The sequence below is a fragment of the Danio rerio genome, chromosome 9 (genome assembly GCF_049306965.1).
Source record: "Danio rerio strain Tuebingen ecotype United States chromosome 9, GRCz12tu, whole genome shotgun sequence".
Classification (NCBI taxonomy): domain Eukaryota; kingdom Metazoa; phylum Chordata; class Actinopteri; order Cypriniformes; family Danionidae; genus Danio; species Danio rerio.
This window is the reverse complement of record NC_133184.1, coordinates 54800001-54820285: the sequence shown is the minus strand read 5'-3', so window position 1 is coordinate 54820285 and position 20285 is coordinate 54800001. Positions and strand designations below refer to the sequence as shown.

Below are 20285 nucleotides of genomic sequence, written 5' to 3'. Positions count from 1 at the left end.
CTGTGAAATTGTTATACTTTCTTTAACAGAGCAAGTACATTTTCAAAGTATTTCCAATATTATTTTGTCCTCTGGAGAAAGTCTTATTTGTTTTAGTTTGGCTGGAATAATAACAGTTTTTTTAATTTCTAAACAATTTTAGGGTGTAATGGCTTGCTTAATTAACCTAGTTAAGCCTTTAAATGTCACTTTAAGCTGAATAATAGTCTCTTGAAAAATATCTAGTCAAATATCGTGTGCTGTCATCATGGCAAAGATAAAAGAATTAAGTTTTAATGATTAATTTCCAAAGTTTAAAGATGTTAAAAAATCTCCCCTTTAAACTGCACTTAATAAACATTTGAATAGAAATCTAAGGAGGGCTGATTATTTTGACTCTAACTGTAGTAGTATTTTTAATTTAATAATAAATGAATATATTTTTTCAAGTATATATTAATGTAAATGTATTCGTTCATTCATTCATTATTTTTCGGCTTAGTCCCTTTTTTAATCAGGGGTCGCCACAGCGGAATGAACCGCCAACTTATCCAGCATGTTTTACACAGCGGATGCCCTTCCAGGTGCAACCCAAGACCATACAACCATACACTCTCATTCACACTCATACACTACAATTTAGCTTACCTGTTTCCCCCATAGTGCATGTGTTTGGACTGTGGGGGAAACCGGAGCACCCGGAGGAATCAGCGTCTTCTTGCTGTGCCAGCCTATGAGGCACCGCCACTTTTTTTCAATGCATTTTTTTTAATTCGCTTTACTATTTTCAGCACTGACAGAGGCAGAATAATGACACCATTGTCATCTGCAAATTAAATTAGTTTAATAATTAATGAAATGATTAAAGCTGAAATTATTGCATAGTTCGTTTACACAGCAATAACAATGTGATATTCTCTTCGCTGCTTTGAAAAGTAAGCTTTATATAAATCAATGTGACTTAATTAACTTTTCAATGCATCATGAGATGTTTAGTACAATCCTTTCTAAAAAAAAAAAACATTCTTACATCTTTTGTCCTTCTTCTAGCTTGCATAAGCTTTTATGGATTAAAGAGCCGCTATAATGGGTTTTTGAAAATAAGCTTCCATGCAGTGTGTAACAGCTCTAAGTGAACACATCCAGCTGAGGTTTAAATCGAAAAGTGCAGCATGTTTAAAACTATTGATTCTTTTGTAAAATATTTGACTTAATAACGAATCGAGTTTGGTGTGGATCTTTTGTTGGATCGCATCGAAATCGATACGGTACATCTCCAAATATGTACTTACAAATGTGCACACGCCTTCCCTCCACACACTCACGGTAGAGCGGGGGATCACGGGACTGATCATGGTGCGAAGATGACGATCACTGACAGATTCGGCTGTGGGCAGGGGCGGAGCAAACTGAACTGGTGCTCAAAAGATGAGCATGCTGCCCTCAAACTGAAAGTGAAAACGAGAGACGGGGTTGTGGTTGCGCGTACGACAGCGAGAACCAGGGCGGTGGGGGGGGATTATCGCGGACGAAAGTGAGGAGATGTCGCTGACGCCCTCTCTCCATTCTGCCGCTCTAGGCGGCCGACTGGGTCGCCTCTATGGACGCTCCAGTCCTGGCTGTGGTGAATAAAGGGTTCAAGTTAATTTTCACAATAACACCACAGTATTGCCAACCTAGTGCTCCTATCATTTTCTGATTTTTGATACCATAACCTACGCTGCAACGCGGGATTCGCTGGCAATTTGCTTTTGAAGGAGCAGCAGAGACTAGAGGACTTTGTCAGACTTTGACAGGGACTTGGTCAGTAACTTTTACAGTTCATATGGACCAGTTTTTTCTTCCTCCTGATCATAACATGTCATTAAAATTGTTGCCTTGTTTTGTGTAGTTTGCAAAATATGTGTTTAATTGTGTGTTATAACTTGTAATGGCTCCGGGTGGCTTGTAATCACATATCTATTATAGGTCAGTGCTTGTACTGCATCTCTCAGGTTAAATCTGTATGGGGCTGTTCACATATCGCATCCAAAACCATGTTAAAAACGTGACGCCTGCTTCTTCCTTTACCAATTTAAATGGGTTTCTGAGCTGGCGATCCTCTGCTGTTTGCCTTTGCTTTGGCCACCATCAGCCATTCCTACACACGCGCGGTGCAGCCAATTTTCAAAATAGTTCAATTGTTTGCCACTGTGTGGATTAATACTGAATGTGTGTCGTTGTTATTACTTGGGGTTAGGTTTAAGAGTAGAGTAAGATGCTGGTGTTTAACTGCATTGCTTTATTGCATTCCTGCATTGGGCTCTCATATACTCTCTGGCTGCTATTTCATAGCCGTGGTGGTCTTTTCTCTCGACCAATAACAACAGACTGGGTCATCGGACCAATTAGCGCAGATTAGCTTCGCGCTAAGGAGGGGTTTGGGAACAAATGAATTGCTGAACGATGCAAATGGAGTCGTTGGGATAATTAGGTAAAAACAAATGCAGATTATAAGACAATGAAAGTGTGTTTTGACCTTGGACGCATATCAGCCTGTCGTTGGAGACCCCTAAAACCAAAAGATGACCTTTTAAAATGTAAAATAGTGGCTCTTTAAATCAGGTCTGTAATGTTTCATCTTAGCTTTTCTTCATTAATTAAAAAATAGTTTGCTCTCCAGAGAAAATGAGAATAAAATCAAATTTGTTCTGCTTAGGCCTGTCACAATAATCAATACATTTTTGGTCATGCAATAAATACTCACCTGCCACTTTATTAGGTACACCTGTCCAGCTGCTTGTTAATACAAAATTCTAATCAGCCAATCACATGGCTGCAACTTAATGCATTTAGGCATGTAGACATGGTCAAGACAATCTTCTGCTGTTCAAAGCGAGCATCAGAATGGGGGAAGAAAGGGGATTTAAGTGACTTTGAGCATGACATGGTTGTTAGAGCCAGACAGGCTTGTCTGAGTATTTCAGAAATACCCTCTATATATATATAAAACACACATATATGTCAATTAACACATTTTATCAATTTTAAATTAATAGAAATGTTTTTCACATGTGTTTGTGCGATACTTTGTAGTGTGCAATTTAACACAGTTGCCTCTAGGAGTCGCCAATGGAAAGAAAACAAACACACACAAGTACGCCAGACATGAAGTTTGTGCAGACCAACGCACATTCCCACATTCATTTCATCGTAAGTAAATCTAAACGTGAGCGTGAAACCTGGCGTACGCAAACTTTTTGTGCGTACGCAGCATTGATACATGAGGCCCCATATGTCCATGTAAGCGTAGCCAGTAGTGACTTCAAAGTAAGTGAAAGATCCAGAAGGGCATCCTGCTGATTTCATTCAGAAGAGCACTTTTTTGTCAGACGGCTCACCGGTTTGACTTTCATTTACCGTCATTATTTTTAAAAAACGCCTGCTACATTTTATTTGTATATGTTTTACTGGAATGCATAATCTCTACAGGTACCTGATAGTTAGCTGTGGAGCTAATATTAATCAGACTCATAGTGAACACTTAAAAATCGTCATCATAATTTACTCGAGTGCACCCCTCAATGTCTCGCGCCCCCCTTAATAGGTGCTGGCGTGCCCCACAGTTGATAAACCCCTGATTTAGATTGCAGCTATGCAGTTTATTTATAAGGAAAGTGAAAGTTTTAAATATTCATCATTTCTGATTCAGCACGTTGGCGGTCATCAGCCTGTCATACTGAGCAGAGCAAAGACGGTTGACGTTCTGCCACAAGATGGCGACAAAGACTGCATAATAAGTCCTAAGTGGAGGAAAACAATATTTTCTCAGCGTACATTTCAAACTACAGCTAAAGCCAACATGAAACTCTTATTTTATTTCTAAAATTGATGTATTTCCATAACTGGATCATGAATAAAAATCTGCAGTGCTAGATTTGATGATTGCATTGTACAAACTGAGAGTCTCATACAAAAATCAGAAGCTGGAAAATAAAAGTTATTATTTCAAAGACAGAGCAATTGATCACATTTTGATGAATGACAGCAAAGACAAACATCCGTTTTATTTCGAATAAAGTGCACGGATGATTCGTCCTCACATGTTAGGAAAATAAATAGGGCTGATTGTGATTTCATGTTGACTTTATGTCCTCACATTATGATCTATGACAACATGCAGAACCAGCAAGCGTGAGAGAACAGAGAGAAGCGAGAGTTTGGGAAAGACGCTTGTGCTTTTCTTCTGTCCTGGTGACATGTCTGGCATGATGATTGACAGCTGTCACTCGGTTTCTGGACAGTGTGAGGGTCATGGGCTGATTGACACGCTTCAGTAACACTCATAACTTTACTGTAAACATACTCTTCAGTTCACAAATGCACCATCAGTCTCTTCAGAGGATAGTGCATGTCGTTGTTTTGTTTTGGAGGGAATTTTAAAGGAACGGTTCACTCAAAAACAAAAAAATGCTGTCATTATTTACTCTCTCTCCAAAAATGTTTAAAATATAAATATACATATTTTACACACACACACACACACACACACACACACACATATATATATATATATATATATATATATATATATATATATATATATATATATATATATATATATATATATATATATATGTGTGTGTGTGTGTGTGTGTGTGTATTTAAACAACAGTTTTGTGGTTCTCGAATCTGATTGGCTGATAGCTGTGCGATATTAGACTCGCTACAGTTTGACAATTATTGCAGTTGTTGAACAGTGTAGTTTTGAGCCTTTTTAGGTGAGAATGTAGTTGTTTAGATTGCAGCTTTGTAGTTTATTTATAAGGATAGTGCATATTTTAAAATATTTATAACTTCGGAAATTCAGTGCGTTGGCAGCCATTAGCCTGTCATACTGAGCAGAGCAAAGACCGTTGACGTTCGGCCACAAGATGGAGACAGAGACTACATAATAAGTCCTTAGGGAAGAAAACTCGGCGAAAATTTCTAACTACAGCTGAACAAATCATCATAAAAAAGGTAAGTGGCATTCTAAGTCGATTTCTCTTTTTTGTACGTTGTATTGCTGTATTTATACCATAGTAATCTACTAGTCTTTGCTTTGGCTTTTTCAGAGTTAATAATTGTGATCTCCTGATTGCAACAGAGAAATACTGGGAAATCTCTGTAGACTGATGGCATTTCATGCTGTTTAGCCTTATAATCTTAAAATGTGAGCAAAATCAGCTGTTTTGTCTTCACTTTAGACATTACGCTAGAGAATCATTTAAACACTAGCTCTAAAGTGATGTTGGTGAATTAGCAACGGTTTCTTCTGTTCTGGAGTCAGCTGCAGATGTGAATAATTGGTCAAAGAAAGTAGTTCCTCTTACAGAAGGATTTTTGAGACTCTCCGTTCTTGATTTTCTTTTTTATATACATGATTTTATTGATTTCTTTTGTCTTACACGATTATGCCGTGGAACTGTAGTATAAACGCAATATCACACTCGTAGCAGTGCGATGTGGCTGTATATCATCACTGGTGTATCACACGGTCTGTGGCCTCGAGCTAACGCATGCCTCCCACCAGTGCCGATATACAGCCAAATCACACTGCTACTCGTGTGATATTGCTCATATATACGTGTGTGTGTGTGTATGCATACACACACACACACTATATTACCAGAATATATGGTAATTAAATACATTTGTATCAAAAGTAAATTAATAAGTAAAAAAGGTAGAAAATATTAAAGCAAAATTAAAAACACTTTTTAAAGGCTAAATTATTATTTTTAAAAAAATCTAAATTTTGTATCAAAAAAATCTAAATATTATTAATAAAATAAAATGTATTGTTTCAATTTTCATTAATTCAATTTCTTTCGGCTTAGTCCCTTTATTAATCAGGGCTCGCCACAACCAAATGAACTGCCAACTTATCCATGTTTTATGCAGCGGATGCGCTTCCACCTGCAACCCAGTACTGGGAAACACCCATACACTCATTCACACACATACACTATGGACAATTTAGCTCACCCAATTCACCAGTAGCGCATGTGTTTCGACTGTGGGGGAAACTGGAGCACCCGGAGGAAATCAAAAATAATGCTGAATAACGTTTGTTCTGTAACTAGTTTTAATCCAAATACAAAATAAAATACTACTTTTATAATAATATAACTTTATAATAACATCATGCTTTTTTAAAGCTTGACATTAATCATTTCTTTTGACTTAGTCGCTTATTTATCAGGGTTCGCCACAGCGGAATGAACCGCCAACTTATCCAGCATGTGTTTTACACAGCAGATGCCTTTCCACCTGCAACCCAGCACTGGAAAACACCCATACACACTCATCCACAACGGCCAATTTAGTTAATCCAATTCCCCTATAGCGCTTGTGTTTGGACTGTGCGGGAAACCGGAGCACCCGGAGGAAACCCACGCCAACACGGGGAGAACATGCAAACTCCACACAGAAACGCCAACTGACCCAGCCGAGGCTAGAACCAGCGACCTTCTTGCTGTGAAGCGACAGTGCTAACCACTGTGCCACCGTGTCACTCTGACATTAATCAATCAATTCTATTTATAACTATGTGTGTTCCACAGGGGGAAAAGATTCATAACATCGTAAAAACACCACGAGAGCGAGTAAACCATGACAGAATTGAGTGAACTGGCCCTTTAAATTCTCATCCTGAGCACTTAAAACAGACAAACATCATCGTTATCATTCATAAAGTCATATATATTGCAGTTCCAGCGTGTGCTCATAAGTCTAGTAATCACTCTCAGACGGTCGTAACTCTCATCACCACCTCTCTGGGTTTGCTGCTGCTGGAGTTGGTGTTGGTGCTAACGTTGCCGCTCAGGGTTCGAGTCTCGTGTGGCCGTAAGTGGCTCAGCAGCTGCAGGAGGTTATATGGACAGTGTTGATCTGGTAAAGTGGTCCCGTCTGCATCCATATAGGCTCCTGTAGAGTCCTGTGAGTCAGCTGTGTTTTCCAGCACTGGAGAAGCGGCAGCCGCTAGAATAGAGGACAATGATGGAGAGATGTTTGATCCAGTGTTCTCTCTCTGCTGGACCAGAGTCTGCGTTTGCTCCTCGCTGCTCTTCTGCTGCTCGCTGTCCCGCTTTTTGTCATAGTTTAACACCTTCCACTGCTGGTTGACCGCCTGCCAGCGATGGAAGATGCGGAAAACAGACGGGCCCTCGTGGACGATTAGTGCTGCGGAGAGAAGGAGGCATGCATAGTTTGAGGACTGCACAATATAAAAAATCTGACTTGTGATATTTTGTTTTTATGCAATATATGTTGACATGAATACAATTTCACCAGATGGCTTAAAGGTGAAGTATGTAAGTTTGACACCCAGTGGTTGAACTAGGTATTGCATTTATGGATCAAAGCAAATGCAAGCGCAGGTTGCCAGATTGACAACACCAACAGAAGCGAGTTCTAAATTAAAAGCAATGGATGATAAAGTGACAATGCTCACCTCATGTACACCTCATGTGATTTATTAAGTGTTAAATGCTTATAATGTGCGTTTGAATGCCATTTTACAGGACATTTATTGCCATACTACTGAAAGCAGCAGCAGATAGTTCACCTCAGATCTAGTAAATAAAATAAACCGTCTGAAACTGAACTTCATAACTGTGACTCTTTATTAGAGCATATGTCAGTGATTCAGCATCTACATTTAATAATGTTAAATTGGTTTAATATGCAGTGCTTAATTGGTAATTTGTGAGTTCCTGGAACAGATCGGAGTAATGAATGTGGCATGTTACCATGTGGTAACAGAGTGGTAACAGAACATTTGCGCAATCAAATTGGTGGGTCAATTTAAGTGAATAATAGCTGGCGTTAGTAGATTCTATATACAGTGCATGCGTAAAGTATTCATCGCACTTCACTGTTTCCACATTTGTTTATATTACAGCCTTATTCCAAAATGGATTAAATTGATTGATTTCCTCAACATTCTACACACAATCCCCCATAATGACCATGTGAAAAAGCGTTTTTGAAATTGATTGAATTTATTAAAAATAAAAAAGCTGAAAAATCTCATGTACATCAGTATTCATATCCTTTGCTAAATACTTTGTTGATGCACCTTTGGCAGCAATCAAGTCTTTTTGAATATGATGCCACAATCAGGTTGGATGGGAAGCAACTGTGTAGCTATTTTCAGATCTCTCCAGAAATGTTCAATAGGATTGAGGTCTGGGCTCTGGCTGGGCCACTCAAGGACAATCACAGAGTTGTTGTGAAGCTACTCCATTGATATTTTGGCGGGTCATTGTCCTGCTGGAAGATGAATTGTCGCCACAATCTGAGGTCAAGCGCAATCTGAAGCAGGTCTTCATTCAGGATGTCTCTGTACATTGCTGCATTCATCGTTCCCTCTATCCTGACTAGTCTTCCAGTTCCTGCTGCTGAAAAACATCCCCACAGCATGATGCTGCCCCCACCATGCTATTAGTGGGATGCTATTAGCCTGGTGATGAGCGCTGCCTGCTTTTCTCCAAACGTAACGCCTGGCATTTACCCCAAAGAGTTCAATTTTAAAATATCTGCAAACATATTATGGTGTTTTTATGCTTTAGATGAGTCAAAAGCTTAGACACAGCACCTTTAAATAGCTCTATTTGGAAAAAATCTTGAATTTAGATTGACTGGGGTAATTTTGTAAGGGTGTGAATCATGTATAAAAATAAAAAATAAACTAATTGAAAGCAAGAATAATTGCAAAACAGCTAATGAAAAATGTCAAATACACATCTCTTTATGGTTTCTCTGAGAGACAAACGGTAGGTACAGAAATTGGATCACACTTTACAATAAGGTTCATTAGTTAATGTTAATTAATGCATTTACTAACATGAACAAACAATGAACAATACATTTACTACAGTATTTATTCATATTAGTAAACATTAGTCAATGAAAATACAGTAGTTCATTATTAGTTCATGTTAACTCATGGTGCATTAACTAATGTTAACAAGCATGGACTTGAATGTTTATAATGCATTAGTAAATGTTCAATTATGATTGATAAATGCTGTACGTGTGTTGTTCATGATTAGTTCATGTTAGTAAATGCATTAACTAATAAACCTTATTGTAAAGTGTTACCCAATATAATAATTAAACAATAAAATAAGATGCAATATTTAGTGATTTTATTTTAGATAAGCTTGCAAAGATTTATTTTTCATTTTAAGTACAGTTTCATTTAAACATCTTTAAATAAATAGGAATGAATAATGTCATTCTTCCTGTTTAGAATTTAACTGAGCCTTTATTTGTCATTTATAAGGGATTTATAAAGCATGAATAGTCCTCACTTTAGATTAGGTCACAAAACTGCATAATGTTGAGTTAATAAAGCATTTATTAACATATATAGTAACCATTACTATATGCCTGAATAATAAGACATATAAACGTTGATTTCAATAGTTTATTAATCATTTACTAACTTTTTCTGAATGACCCTAAAAACCCTCAACTACTCTTAAATACAAACGGTTTGTAAATAATTTGATACTTAATTTAGTAATGAAAAATAAATCATTAAGTATGAAAATACAGTCAGTAAACACATTATATAGGTGCTTATAAGTCAAGAATAGAGCATTTGTAGCTGCAGTTATAAACTGCTTAGTAACGTTTATTAATGTAGAGTTAATGCTTAACAGATAATGAGTTCACTATTTGCTAATGCTTAATAAATTATTTATAGTGTGTAGTTATTAGAAAGTGCTACCACTTATTCTTCATTAAAATTTATCTCAACTCAACATTGCAGACTCTGTTATGCGACTACTGTGCACACACACACATACACACTAATAATCTGATCTAGTGGTTCTGTCTGAAGAGTCTCTAATCTAAACTCCTGCAGTTTCCCTCTGATTTCTGTCTGCTTTTATCAGAGTTTGCATTGGAGGTGATGTTAATAGAGGCAGACGGCAGTGTCTGGCCCAGATCCTCTTTATTTGAGACTCTCTTTTTTCTCTGCGTGTGCTTTAAGCTGAACTTGTTTGGGTTGTTTTTTGGAATAGCCAACAAGTCATTATTATATTAAGTAAAGACCATGTTCCATTATACATTTACTACTGTAAATATCTCAAAAAACTATATAAATATCAACTTGTGTGTGTGTGTGTGTGTGTGTGTGTGTGTGTGTGTGTGTGTGTGTGTGTGTGTGTGTGTGTGTGTGTGTGTGTGTGTTTGTGTGTGACTTTGTTCATTATATCTGTGAGAATGTGAATTTATCACACACAGATTCATGTTAGCAATGCTTTCATACGTCTAAATCACTGAAACATGAGCCAGTGATATTAACAAGTTAATATTAATACTGATGCATAATCTTTTTCTTCATTTAGATGTGAATCTGGCTGCGTTCAGCTCATGGTCACTGATTCATTGTCAATCATAGAAGATGATCTGAGTTTTTTTGTCAAGGTTTTCTGCTTTCATTCTAAACACATATACGGACTGCACTCATATTTAAGTAATCTTTGATCTTTTCATATGCATGTATTAATTTGACTAAGCAAACATGCTCAACTTTTGAAACCCAGAACGTCCTCGTGGTGAATCAAAAGCTGAACTGCATTAATCCCTGGCTGAATATACTGCATTTAAACTTAGGAATCGACGGATAAGTACTGTACCGTCAAGGCCAGTTCATAACTGGGATTATTTCATTACGTTTTTCTGTTTGCATATTGCAGACTGTAATATCTCAGAGGTACGGAAATAATCATAATTTTATCATAATTCTCATGTTTACAAGCCTTTTTGCACTATATACGGTTCTATCTGCACAACTCTGGTTTGCACTCATTGCCATATGCCCTTAATGTTTTTGTATTGTATTGATTACAAATTTTTCTTTCTTTTTTTTTATTCTTTAGATCACATTTTATGTACATATTTAGACTAAATTTTAGGTATATATTCAGATTACATTTTATGTATAATTGTATTTATTGTAAATTCTTTCTTAAAACTCTACTTTTTGAATTAACATCATATGTTAGGCACCTCGGGTCTGAGAGTAACGTAATTTCGATTCTCTATATGTCCTGTACATGTGGTTGAATTGACAATAAAGCTGACTTTGACTTTGATAACTCTTTCAATGCTTGCTTCGTACTTGTCATTATTTTTTCCCCAATTAATTTATTGGCAAGAAATATATTTGAAAAAAGTTGCCATTTAAATTAGTTACAAATATAAACTGTTTTATTTAGCGCTCTGAGTTTGAGAAAAGCGCATTAAAAATAAAATGCATTCATTCATTCATTTTCCTTCAGCTTAGTCCCTTTATTAATCTGGGGTTGCCATAACGGAATGAACCGCCAACTTATCCTGCATGTGTTTTACGCAGGTGATGCCCTTTTAGCTGCAACCCAACACTGGGAAACACCCACACACTCTTGCATTCACACTCATACACTACGGCCAAGGTAGCTTATTCAATACACCTGTACCCAGGGGCGGATTTAACCAATAAGCAAGATAAGCGGCCGCTTGGGGCCCCAGGAAGTAGTCAAAGTAACAGGCGAGAGGTCGGAAGGCAGGCGGCAGACAGATAAATAAACAAGGCGAGGATCAAAACACGGCAAAACAAGACAAAAGAAACGCGTCGTAATGTCACAGATTACAAAACTCAGCGGCTGCATCCAAAACCGCCTACTACTCAGTAGGTACTGCATTTAAATTTAAACGTACTACTCAGCCGTTTAAAAAAATACGGTCTATACAGTGTGAATGTGAAAAGTATGAATGGAATTCGGACATACTACATCCGCCATTTTGTCTTGGTCACGTAACCTACCTGCGTCAGTTGCGTCGATTATATCCTATTCATGAATTCTTTCGCCGGCCATCATGGGATAGCGCAGCGTGCACTTCAGAATCTCGCCGGTAGTAGTAAGTCAGCTAGCTACTTTTCGCATTACTGATTTTCGAATTCTATGAATTCAGATATACTACACGGCTAACATACTGATTTTAGTGTACTATATATCACGTAAGTATGCGGTTTCGGACGCAGCCAGCGACTAGAGTGAGTGTTAATAGAGTGTGTAATCGGTCCTTGACAGTCCTCCGGTGGTGTGTGTGCAATCAGTCAGGATCAGGAACATGTGTGTGTGAGCGGAGTGCATGTATGGAGTTGTATTCCATGAAGTGGCGGATTTGTAGTCCCTTAGCGCCTGTGAGTGTTTTCCAGCGATCTATGGTGTTTTAGATCGCTGGTGATTGTGATACCTCTTCCCTACAGGAAAAACCAGCAACAAACAAGGATGCATAATTATATGGCTTTGCAATCTAAAAATGTGATTATAATCGAAGTCGGTCCGACTTTATATTAGTTGGCCTTAACTAATATGTACTTACACAGGAATTAATAGTTTGTTACAATGTACTTATTGTGTAAATACATGTATTTACTGTGTACTTATTAAGGGTGTCACGATTTCGATTTTTAATCGAAATCGATTGAAATTTATGCTCAATTTCGATTATCGAATCAAAAAATAGAATCGTCGATGCTGCCACGCCCCCATGTCACGTCAGCTTGGCTTGCCAAGCGGGAAAAAAACAGGCTTGTTGAAGTGCTTGTTAAAATGCAGAAGCAGGAGACCCGTCGACAGAGCTTAAACCCTCTCCTCTTTCAATGAAGTCGCCGGTGGAAGTATTTTGGATTTCCAGTGAGTTATGTTGACAACGTTCGTGTTGTCGACAAAAAAAAAACACAGTTTGCTAGCTCTGCTATGTACGTATTACGGTATTTACACTGTCTTTGTTTTTAAATGGCATTTTAGAACGACAACGATCCACATCCACACTGGCGTGTAGCATTTCTGAGCAGCCCTCCTTCCTCACTACCGCTGAAAAACGCACATCACGTGACCACACACACTCATTCACACACAGACACAGACGCACACACATTGCCATGCGCTCGAGACAGCGGGTCAAGGCAGTCAGTGGGTCAGCAGACTGCTTCCATCTTTTACTTTCACACAAGTACTTAGTCATTTTATCGAACACCTCAGATACTGTTGGCTGGTTCCTGTTGGCTGTGCGTCTTTTTTACCGATGCCATTATAACGACACAGATCACTGCCTATTCTCGAGTCCCGCAGAAAAAGTGATTGACAGGTGGTAATTATGTGTGTAACTTACCTTTATTCATTTACTGTATGATTTGTTTATGGGTAAAACAAAGACCATGCAGGTCAGGTAGTTTAAACAGTAGGCTACAAATAATTAATTTGTCATTAATCAATTAATTATTCATAATCGAAAATCGAATCGAATCGTGCCTTTAGAATTGAAAATGTAATCGAATCGAGGATTTGGAGGATCGTGACACCCTTAGTACTTATGCTTGATTAAATACATGTATGTAGTTACATCTGTAACTAACTTTTGTAATTACATTTGTAAATACACTGTTGACCATCCCTTACACTCTAACCCACCCTTAAACCTACCCATGCCACCAAACCTGTCTATAACCCAACCTCTATCCCAACTCAAAAGCACCACAAGTGTTCTCAAATACATTATAAACACAGTAAGTACATTGTATTTTATTTTTTGATGTAAGTACATAGTAGTTAAGGACACTCAATATAAAGTAGGACCTAAAAGTCAATTGGGTAAAAACAGCCACCAACACAACGAAAGTGTAGTCAATTTGGCCAGAGCGTATTAGTGAAATTTCCGAAGAGTTTTCCCTAAATATTTGTCAACATTAGATTTGTCAACAAAAATCATTCTATTAGCTGAAACCCAGAGAAAGTTGTGGCCAAATTAAGCCTCAACATCACCCCAGAGAGCATGAAAACACCCCCAACAGCACACAAAGGTTAAATAATTGTTTTTAATTATCTAAGTAGGATGTCAAACTTCATCTGCCATCAAAACATGATCTTTGACACCATGCAGAAGTGCCCATACCGATGCAGACGACGTCCATGAAGCCGTACATGCCGTAGCAGATCTGGAAGAGCAGGTCCTGCCGCTGCCACTTGGCTGAAGGACTGAGAGACGACCAAACCAGCCACGAGATGCTGGCGATCAGGAACAGGGAACCAAGGATCGCCGCCGCTATCTGCACCTTCTCTATGACTGTGAGCGAAATCGCCTGCCACTTCATCAAAACACACACACAGACACTTTTGCTTGTTTACATAACAGTATTCCATTATGGACCCTTTTCACAAGACATGTTTAACGGTCATCAGCATCAGTTTGGAAGTTTTTAATTAAAAGTATGAACATTTATATGTATTTATGTATGTATGATATCATATTTGCATCAAATTACAATAAACTAATCACCGCTTGTGTGAGGTGTCTCTAATGCAGCGTCTAAGGGAGCAGGACAGTAAATCTGACATTATTCTCTCTTCCGGCTGCCGTTATCAGTCTCACACTGTTTGTTTTCCTTCTTTTGAAAGTCTTAACACCATCCTGGAGGTTTTTTTTATTATTTCAGCAAATATGATTGTAATAAAAGTATTTGTTATACTCTCCCTTTCACTGCGCTCTAAGATTACCTAACAATGACGACTTCTGCAGCCGAGAAACCCTGGAAATGTGAAAAGGGTCCATTATTCTGCATGTTCTAAAACAGCAGATTATACGAGAGGGGTCTGGATGCAGACTTGGTGCAGATGCAATCTGAGCTGCATGCAATGCTTTTTAATGCGCTCACCTAACCCCACCCCTAACCCAGTGATGTCACTACCTCCATTGAGTGCATTGTGTCTGACATTGCATCTCTGAGATAGACAATCTCAGCTTGCACCATCAAGGCTGCATTCAGATACTATTGGATAACACAATGTATTTCACATGTCATGTATATACTGTTATTTAAAACCACACAGACACAAAGGAATGACTGCATAATTTAACATTATAATAATTATTATTAATATTATTTTATTTATATATGCAGTTGAAGTCAGAATTATTAGCCCTCCTGAATTATTAGCCCTCCTGTATATCCCCCACCCCATTTTTGTTTAACTGAAAGAAGACTTTTTCAACACATTTCTAAATCATAATAGTTTTAATAACTCATTTTTAATAACTGATTTATTTTATCTTTGTCATGATGACAGCACATAATATTGGACTAGATGTTTTTCAAAATATTCAGCTTAAAGTGACATTTAAAGGCTTAACTAGGTTAATTAGGCAAGTTGGGGTAATTAATAATGATAATAATAACAATAAAAATAAATTATTAAATAAATAATAAATATTGTTTAAGGGGGCTAATAATTTTGACTGTAAAAAGTTTTTTTTTTTTTTTTATGAAAATCTGCTTTTATTTTAGCCAAAATAAAACAAACAAGAATTTCTCCAGAAGAAAAAATATTATAGGAAATACTGTGAAAACTTCCTAAATCTGCTAAACATCATTTGGGAAATATTTAAAAAAGAAAATAAATTCACAGGAGGACGAATAATTCTGACTTCAACTGTATATTGCAGAAATACAATTCATCAAAATCTCATTTTTTTCCCCCAATATCATTTACATTACATTTACATTTAGTCATTTAGCAGACGCTTTTATCCAAAGCGACTTACAAATGAGGACAAGGAAGCAATTTACACAACCAAGAGCAACAATGAATAAGTGCTATAGGCAAGTTTCAGGTCTGTAAAGTCTAAGAAGGGAAGTATTAGTAGTATTAGTAATATCGTTTTTTATTTGTATTCCAATATTTTAACATTCAAATGATTCTAATGAACTAAATCATTTTGAGTTTTAAAACACTTCTGGAAAAACCTTAACTGGTCTAATGAGTCAGATTGATTCTAATTTATGTACTACTGTAAATAGGTACAAATTTGGAGATTTGTTATGTTTGTTAATGCATCAGTGCTGAGTATAAATAAGTACACCTCTCATACACTCTCAGAAAAAAATGGTACAATGTTGTACCAAAGAAGGTACAAACCCTTGTCATTGGGGAAGCACCTCTTTATGTCAGGGTTCTGCCACTCTGGTCTTGTAAATTCTTGTTTTGGTGGCAGAGCTTGGACACTACCCATGTCTGGTCCTGTTTCTGTCTCTGTGTGCGCGCGCTCTTGTACTCGTGTTTGTGTTTTCGTCTGTCAGCAGCGTTGTGTTTCATTCCCAGCGTCTCAGTCTTGTTGGTTTTGGTCGGTGCTGGGATGAAGCATGCACGCTGCGTGTGTGAGCGCACGGTGAGTGTTTTCATTCATCGTGTGCTCGTGTCTTGCGTCTCTCATCAAAGCACATGGCTTGGTGTTTACATTGTGGTCACGTGCTTTTGTCGTGTGCTTCAGTGTTGTGTTTGTCTTGTCATGAACATGCGGTTAATGAGTTCTCTCATTGGCCGCATGTTCTTGTCCTGTGTTATGTGAGCGCATGGCTTGTGTTGTCTCTCTGTGTCATGCACTCTCCCGTCTATTGTCTAGTCCCACCCTCCTTGTTAACTCATTATTAGTTTGTCATGTTCACCTGTTTGTGTCGATTTACTTTTGCTTTAAAATCCCCTCATGTTTTGAGTCCTGTGCCAGTTCGTTGTCTACACTCCCCGTGTTCCTGCTCCAGTCTTGCCTTGTTCTTGTTGTGCCAAGTTTGTTTGTTTGTTTTTCCCCCTCGGGGTGGTTTTTGTTGTTCTTTTATTTTATTTCCATTATCAATTATCCTGCATTTGCACTTGAGTCCTCGCTCCCTCATCCTTCCTGAAACCCTGACACTTTTTGAGACAAAGAAAGACAAAGAAACACATCTGTAGCAGTTGTAGTTCTGTTGCAGTTCTACCAGTCTGTATCTGTTGCAGTTTGTACCTTTAAGGACATGATTTATACCATGAGAGACCAAAATGTACCTTTGGCTTTTAAAACCTGCCGATGTACCCTCATCAAAGATACAAATCTGATCATGAAGGCACCACCACAGAGACAAGACACTTTTTACCTTAACAGTGTCAAATGTGTTCCTTCAAGAACTGTTTAAAGGCATTTTGCAACTGTATATCCAAAGTGCATCAATTTATTTTTCAGTAAAAATAAAACATCAAATACATTTATAAACAATGATTTGTTTTAAGTTTGTTTGTGTAAATGCAGCTTTTCCATTTACAATAAAGAATAAAAAATACTTTAACACAGATCATAAGATCTATTTCTTTCTAAACATTTCAAACATTTCACACAAATGTTACAGCATTACATTCCCCAACATTCACATTTTTCCTCCAGTTTTTACACATTACCTTTGTTATAAATTAAAAGTTCATTTGATTTACTTCATTTTCAAATAGAAATATAATCAACAGTATTGTAATGAGATATGCACAATGTTTGATTAGTTTTACTATAGTAAAATGTCTGCATGTACACTTTGCATATGCAGGACTTTTGCCAACTCACGTGTGTAGTGGAAAGCACATTCATAGTGGATATCAATAATGAAAATCTATTCATCAGAAACTTATCAAATGTTTATTAAAAGTGCTTAAATGTTTAGTTTACAATACCTATAGCTTGGTTTTACCAGTTGTTTTGTTCTATAGAACTTAATAAATAATGTTTATGAGTTTCTTAAATGATGATGTGTTTTAATATGGAAATGATTCATAAAATCAACTTGCCTTTCCAGTAATATTTATTTTATAGATATTGTAATGGAGTTGTCCAACAGTTAAGTACTTTTTTAATGAGAACAACTGTCTACCTTCATTTCTATTGTACCATAAAAGGTACAGAGCAGTATCATAAGAGGTCTTTTCTGTACCATATAAGGTACAACTTTTACAAAGGTACAAAACTGTTCCTTAAGAAACATCATTAGTACCACCTTGTACCTTTTTTTTCTGAGAGTGTAGATCTTTCTTTAAAATTCATATTTTCTATATGATGCTTAGCATTAATATATTTGTGCATACACTGTACATTAGATTACCAAAGACAAATCTTGAACTAGTCTAACAAAATACCTGAAGTTTCAATCACAGTCCAAATATTAGTACACCCAAAATATGTTGAAGAAAAATATTAAATAACATTTTAACAAATAGGAAAAATCAAGACAAACACAAAAATATACAATTTCTAAAGATGTTTGATGGTCAACCTCTTATTTTAATGAATATAACTGGCTGCCTTGTTAAAATGCAGCAAAAAAATAAATAAATAAATAATAATAATAATTATATATATATATATATATATATATATATATATATAGTTACTGAAAAAGGAATAAAAAGATTGATTTTCAAAAAAGGTGTACTCATTTACGCTGAGCACTGTATGTATTTACAGTTGAAGTCAGAATTATTAGCCCCCCTAAATTAATAGCCCCCACTGATTTATTAGCCCCCCTGTTTATTTTTTTCTCCAATTTCTGTTTAACGAGATCAGATTTCTAACACATTTCTAATAATAATAGTTTTAATAGCTCATTTCTAATAACTGATTTATTTTATCTTTGTCTTGATGACAGTAAATAATATTTGACTAGATATTTTTCAAGACACTTCTATACAGCTTAAAGTGACATTTAAAGGCTTAACTAGGTTAATTAGGTTAACTGGGCAGATTAGGGTAATTAATTATGCAAATTATTGTACAGAATAATGATTATTTGTTCTGTAGACTATCGATAAAAAATGCAGCTTAAAGGGGCTAATAATATTGACCTTAAAATAGGTTTTAAAAAATTAAAAACAGCTTTTATTCTAGCCGAAATAAAACAAATAAGACTTTCTCCAGAAGAAAAAATATTATCAGACATAAAATTTCTTTGCTCAGTTAAACATCATTTGGGAAATATTTATAAAAAAAAAAACAAAATTCAAAGCGGGCTAATAATTCTGACTTCACCTGTATATATTCTTATATGTGTATATATATTGTTCTTTAGCATTTTTAAGTACATAGCTGTTCAAAACATTTTTTATATTTAATTGTATTAATTTGTTTTCAGCAAGAATGCTTTAAATTAGTCACAATTAGCTCTAAAGACATTGACAAAGTTATAAACAAAGTTATATTACTATTCATCAAAGAATCCTGCAAATAATTTTATCACATTTTACATTGTTCATAACACTAACAGTCTTGAACACTGCTTTGAATAGTTGAGTGAAGATGATGAGGTGTTTTACCTGCAGTGGGTTCTTGGTGCTGATGGCGATCACTTGATACTTGTAGTAGCAGAGTTCACAGGTCCACGAGCCTCTTTCACTGATCCACTTAATGAGACACGGCTGATGAGTGCTGCGGACCGACCCGCTGCAGCGACACGGACTCAACAGCTCACCCTACACACACACACACACACACACACACACATTTTTGTGAATGGTGGGGACATTCAAAGCAAATTTACATATTTTCATATACACAGTACAGTACGCAGTGGAATGCACATACAACCGTCCGTGACTTTAAAAATAAGATCATCAATAGGAAAAAAATAAATATGGAATAAAATAAGTGATAAAATAAAATAGAAAACTTTAGAAATAGAACATACACTCCCCGGCCACTTTATTAGGTACACCTGTCTAACTGTTCGTTAATGCAAATCTGCAGCAACTGTGTGATGCTATTAAGCCAATATTGTGGACCAAAATCTCTGAGTTATATTTCCAGTATCTTGTTGAATCTATGCCACGAAGGATTAAGGCAGTTCTGAAGGCAAAAGAGGGTCCAACCCGGTAATAGTAAGGTGTACCTAATAAAGTGGCCGATGAGTGTATTTTGACTTTGTTTCGAGATTCATTCATTATTTTGTTGACTGATTTCCACATAAAGATCCTGCAAACTAAGATGACTGCATGAACGTTTTCTTTGCTCTATAAAATCAAGGTTTTCTTGTATTTGTGAGTATCCATTACAGTGTTTACTATGAATTATTATAATCTAGTTTAGAGGCATTGGAAATGTTACTACCTAATATGCAGTCATTAAAGTAAGTTTTGCTTTTGTTTGCTCCTGTATAAATGTGTTTTTATATAAAGTTCTGTTTTTATCTGCACCTTCGCAGCACTTTTCTAGCCTGTTTATTTTTCAGTGTTTTATCTCTGTGTTTAGGAGCTGCAGTTGACAGTTCATGCATAATGAAAGCTGAAGAAGTGTGCGAATTGACAATTTCAGAACAAATAATTCATCTTCCTCTTGGACACTGAATGAATTTCAAACGGAAAAATAAGACTGAACTAAAGGACGGCATTCATACAAAGTGACTCTTTCACTGCATAATGTATAGGGAGCAGTTCTGT

General features: G+C 36.5%; 2 protein-coding genes across 3 annotated transcripts in view; both read right to left on the bottom strand.

The window, feature by feature from the left end:
• The window catches only part of nme9 (NME/NM23 family member 9), a 462322-nt gene that overhangs the window by 317161 nt on the left and 124876 nt on the right, over nt 1–20285 (bottom strand). The window lies entirely within an intron of this gene.
• The window catches only part of LOC141376230 (E3 ubiquitin-protein ligase MARCHF4-like), a 57057-nt gene continuing 41791 nt past the window's right edge, over nt 5020–20285 (bottom strand). The window contains exons 2-5 of one of the 2 annotated variants that reach the window (XR_012385689.1): nt 19167–19322; nt 13585–14155; nt 12273–13525; nt 10900–11997 (exon numbers count right to left, since the gene is read on the bottom strand). Coding sequence is in view for 1 of the 2 variants with exons in the window: in XM_073913310.1 (XP_073769411.1) it covers nt 6749–7185; nt 13963–14155; nt 19167–19322 (786 nt within the window). In the remaining variant the exon portion in view is untranslated. Of the gene's footprint in view, nt 7186–10899; nt 11998–12272; nt 13526–13584; nt 14156–19166; nt 19323–20285 lie in introns of those variants that run through there. The other variant, XM_073913310.1, reaches the window with a different exon arrangement.